Source organism: Scylla paramamosain, chromosome 12 (assembly GCF_035594125.1).
Source record: "Scylla paramamosain isolate STU-SP2022 chromosome 12, ASM3559412v1, whole genome shotgun sequence".
NCBI lineage: Eukaryota > Metazoa > Arthropoda > Malacostraca > Decapoda > Portunidae > Scylla > Scylla paramamosain.
In genome coordinates this window covers 7,542,501-7,547,500 of record NC_087162.1, presented here as the reverse complement: position 1 = coordinate 7,547,500, position 5,000 = coordinate 7,542,501, and the positions used below count along the sequence as shown (strand labels likewise).

The following is a 5,000-nucleotide window of genomic DNA, read 5'->3' as shown; positions in this document are numbered from 1 at the left end:
CCTGTTCGTGGTGATGTGGATCTGTCCGTTATATCTAGTCATGCTAGTGACTTTGCTAGCAACTCGCCGTACTGCGTAGTAAAGAGCCTATTTTTAACTAGAACTAGCAAGCTGGAGATTATAGTGTAGACGGGGCCACATGCTAGCAGCCGCCGACCCCTCATGACCTCGGCTGACCCGCCCGTCTGCCTCCCCACCCCACGCTCGGCTGTCCCACCCTCGCCTCAACCTTCCTCAGGGCGAGGTGACCAATCACTCGCCACCTTGCCCTCCGTTCCCAATTAGCCTCCTCAAGCCCCGTGATTCCCTATCATCGTCCTGCCGCGCCTCAGTCTGCATGTCCCTCGCTTGTTGTGAATGTTGCCCGTGTCCCGTGTATCCTCGCCCCGTCTCGTCCCTAAGGGTTCTGAGGTTCTCCCGCAAATTACATACCTATATACATACATACATACATACTTACATAAACACAAGCATTTAGCCTCTCAGATTATCATTTCTTCAATTTATGTTTGGTTAAGGAAGCAGAATAATCATTTAATGTAAATTTTTGTCTTCAATTCATATCCTCCTTCCGTCAAGAAATTTAGAAATACCTCCAAAGTGAGGGAAAAAATCAACAGAGATAAGATCCTTAGCCCTCCAGACCTTAATATCGCGGCTCTACGGATCGCCTCGGACAGAAGGAAAAGAAATATTGGTAGGTGAGACACAACCCGGATTCACAGGAGTCCCCTCAGAGCCCTGGCCTCGTCCTCTCTTGGTATCTGACCGACGCTACTTTTTTTCTAGTAAAATTAAGACTGCCTGACCCGCTAGCATGGCCGCCCCTTCCCTGCTTGTCTGTGGCAGAGTACTCCCAAAGCTGTCCTGGGCAGTATAGTCACTGAACCCAAGTGCACGTGCATGTTAAGTGGTCGTGCAGCGGTCGTCGTGTCCTCTCCCTTTATGCCGGGAATATGACTTTTTCTATTCCCTGAGCCGACTCGCAGCTCTCTGTACAAGGAGCTTTGTCCCACCAGCATCTGCGCCCTTACTCTAGTTCCTCTGGCAGCCTCGCTTGCATTTGCTTCCCATCTTTCTTGTAGAAGTATTTGTAGTACGCAGTTTGTGTATCACATTTTTCCCTTCCTAGTATTTTTTCCTCCATATTTTTGACAAGGTGTTTGCTTATATTTTTAGGAGATACTTTAAGTGATAATCTTATTGTTGTGAGGAGATAGAGTACATCATCCGTACATTTTCAGTCTAGGTTTAGTTACTGAAGGAAGATTTGTGTCACAGTAGTTTGTGTAGTAACTTTGATTAGCGAGTATTGTGCCAGGCCACTGTAGGTGTAGTAGAGTGAAGGGCAGCAGGAGGCAGTATGTTCAGTGTGTTGGTTTATCTGTAGCGTTAAATGCCGGATGGGAGGGACATAGATACTTAGTGCTGAGAAGAGGCCAGGTAAGTCTTTGTGTGTGTGTGTGTGTGTGTGTGTGTGTGTGTGTGTGTGTGTGTGTGTGTGTGTGTGTGTGTCTGTGTGTCTGTGCGTGTGTGTCCTCAATTCGTCCTGATTCTTTCTTCAATACAGACTCACGCAGAGAACATCACGATATATGTTGCAATTTATTTATATACAAAACGTAAGTAATTGTTTTGTATTTTTTCTTCTGTACTATTATGATATCAACTTCATGTTGTTTTGTACTGCAATATCAGCTATGCTGTTGCTAGTACTACTGCTTCTATTATGCTCTTATTACAGTTATATTTGCCTGTTACTAGTACTACTTATGACCACTACTACTACTACTACTACTACTACTACTACTTATACCGCTACCACCACGAGAAAAGTGGTGCCATCTCGGGTTCGCTCAGCACTCTTCCATCATGATTTATTTGAAATGTTTGCCTTCTTTACGTTGGCTCTGTGTATGCGTTTAATTATCAAACATTCTGAACTTACTAAATAAGTTTTCTTACACATTTTCAGGTTGTAATGATAGTGTTATGCATGTTACTCTACCGTGAGTTGTGATTGCAGTTCTTGGCATCTTTCCTCCTCGGAAGCTATTTCTGCATACAGTAGTGTGTGTTGCCAGCCACCCGTCACGTGACACAGCCTGGAATTACCGTGAAGTGGGGAGGCTCACTAAAGACAAGTATGATACTGAATAAAACAGTACTGTAAGCAACTGTGAGTGCTAAAATCAATATCGCTGGCATGAAACTGCACGCGCCACGCTGAGTTGGGCAGCGCTGAACGAGCCCGAAATAGCCCTCGAGCAGACTGGTAGTGACGTCACCGCGGTGCACGGCGTAGCGTGGGAGGCGCTCGCAGGACCCGCAGGATCTTGCTGGGGCCTCAACCGCCTCTCTCTCTCTCTCTCTCTCTCTCTCTCTCTCTCTCTCTCTCTCTCTCTCTCTCTCTCTCTCTCTCTCTCTCTCTCTCTCTCTCTCTCTCTCTCTCTCTCTCAAGCAGCAACTACTAGCTGTTATAGAAACAGCAATACTGGTGGTGGTGGTAGTAGTAGTAGTAGTAGTAGTAGTAGTAGTAGTAGTAGTAGTAGTAGTAATAGCGGCAGCGGCAGCAGCAAGGTGCAGTAAGAAACAGTAATAGTGGTAGTAGCAGGCGCAGCTGTGTAGATCAGAGCAGCAGCATGGATGTTATCAGCGTGCAAAGGAAGTCTTGGAGTGAGGCAGCAGGACCCTGTGTGTGTGTGTGTGTGTGTGTGTGTGTGTGTGTGTGTGTGTGTGTGGCAAGAAAGTCTCTCTCTCTCTCTCTCTCTCTCTCTCTCTCTCTCTCTCTCTCTCTCTCTCTCTCTCTCTCTCTCTCTCTCTCTCTCTCTCTCTCTCTCTCTCTCTCTCTCTCTCTCTCTCTCTCTCTCTCTCTCTCTCTCTCTCTCTCTCTCTCTCTCTCTCTCTCTCTCTCTCTCTCTCTCTCTCTCTCTCTCTCTCTCTCTCTCTCTCTCTCTCTCTCTCTCTCTCTCTCTCTCTCTCTCTCTCTCTCTCTCTCTCTCTCTCTCTCTCTCTCTCTCTCTCTCTCTCTCTCTCTCTCTCTCTCTCTCTCTCTCTCTCTCTCTCTCTCTCTCTCTCTCTCTCTCTCTCTCTCTCTCTCTCTCTCTCTCTCTCTCTCTCTCTCTCTCTCTCTCTCTCTCTCTCTCTCTCTCTCTCTCTCTCTCTCTCTCTCTCTCTCTCTCTCTCTCTCTCTCTCTCTCTCTCTCTCTCTCTCTCTCTCTCTCTCTCTCTCTCTCTCTCTCTCTCTCTCTCTCTCTCTCTCTCTCTCTCTCTCTCTCTCTCTCTCTCTCTCTCTCTCTCTCTCTCTCTCTCTCTCTCTCTCTCTCTCTCTCTCTCTCTCTCTCTCTCTCTCTCTCTCTCTCTCTCTCTCTCTCTCTCTCTCTCTCTCTCTCTCTCTCTCTCTCTCTCTCTCTCTCTCTCTCTCTCTCTCTCTCTCTCTCTCTCTCTCTCTCTCTCTCTCTCTCTCTCTCTCTCTCTCTCTCTCTCTCTCTCTCTCTCTCTCTCTCTCTCTCTCTCTCTCTCTCTCTCTCTCTCTCTCTCTCTCTCTCTCTCTCTCTGCTGCCACCGCTGTCATGGTACGTCCGTCATGGCTAAGTCTGTAAGTTTGCTGTGTTTTAAAGAACATGGTCTTTCACTCTTCTCTAGTACTCTTTCCACTTCATTTATTATTGTTTCTTTGTTTGTTTTTTTTTGTTTTCTTTTTTTTGCTTTCATCCTTCACTTCCTTAATCCTTCCATTTTTTTCAATTCACCTACATAATATATTACTACTACTACTACTACTACTACTCAGTTCTATGTAAATTTGTCTATGATATTTTTCCCGCACTATACCTGCCATTATTACTTGCTTTGTTTTCATTAGCGTAATTAAGTTTCCCCGTGCAATCTTTTCCTTCGCCGTTCTCTGTGTAGTCTTTCTCTTCTGCTGTTGTTATTTTTTTTTTTTTTGTCCTTTTCTTCGTGGTCTCTATTTTTCCCAGCCACTTTGCACCTCGAACAACAAAGAAGGCAGAGGTAAGTACACAATAAGTAATAATCTCTCTCTCTCTCTCTCTCTCTCTCTCTCTCTCTCTCTCTCTCTCTCTCTCTCTCTCTCTCTCTCTCTCTCTCTCTCTCTCTCTCTCTCTCTCTCTCTCTCTCTCTCTCTCTCTCTCTCTCTCTCTCTCTCTCTCTCTCTCTCTCTCTCTCTCTCTCTCTCTCTCTCTGTGTTCTCCTCAGGTAATAACAAGAGGAATCCGGGATGCCTTCCTCCCACCCTCTTGAGTGCAGAAGAGGAAGGAGGAAGGAGGTTTAATTCACTTCTTCACACGTTTTAACATGTCTTCCTCCCATGTTTTTTTGTTTTTGTTTTTTTAATGGTAGGATAGAAGATGAAATAGGAAGGCATACATGCATAGGTGGGAGCTTGAAAGTGGTGCATCCCTCCCTCTTTATAAGACTTTCCTCCAACACCACCAACAACTCCGATAACGTAAGGAACACAGTCTCTCTCTCTCTCTCTCTCTCTCTCTCTCTCTCTCTCTCTCTCTCTCTCTCTCTCTCTCTCTCTCTCTCTCTCTCTCTCTCTCTCTCTCTCTCTCTCTCTCTCTCTCTCTCTCTCTCTCTCTCTCTCTCTCTCTCTCTCTCTCTCCAGTCCCTCCCTCCCTCCCTGCCTCTGCCTCCCTAGTAGGCTATAGCTACTGACCGTGACTCCTGCTCTCTTCCCCCTGCCTCCTCCACTCCCCGCGCCCTCCACACAGCACCCAGTCTCGTGGAAGCCCAGCCAAGACGGCACCAGGCTCATCGGACACCTACTGCTCAATAAGTACGTGAAGGGCGAGGTGCCGGTGCTGAGCGCAAATATTCTGGGGCTCAAGGTTGTGGGAGGCAAGATTCTGGACAACGGGAGGATTGGCGCCCTCATCGAGAAGGTGAAGAAAGGCAGCATTGCGGACTCCGTGGGGCATCTCAGGCCAGGTGAGTGTGTTTGTTTCTGCTGCAGTACTGACGGGTCCTTT

At 46.9% G+C, this 5,000-nt stretch overlaps 1 protein-coding gene across 1 annotated transcript in view; it reads left to right on the top strand.

The window, feature by feature from the left end:
* The window catches only part of LOC135106090 (uncharacterized), a 108,981-nt gene that overhangs the window by 41,085 nt on the left and 62,896 nt on the right, over nt 1-5,000 (top strand). Inside the window, 1 exon segment of the mRNA XM_064014928.1 lies at nt 4,743-4,959. Coding sequence (XP_063870998.1) covers nt 4,743-4,959 — 217 coding nt within the window.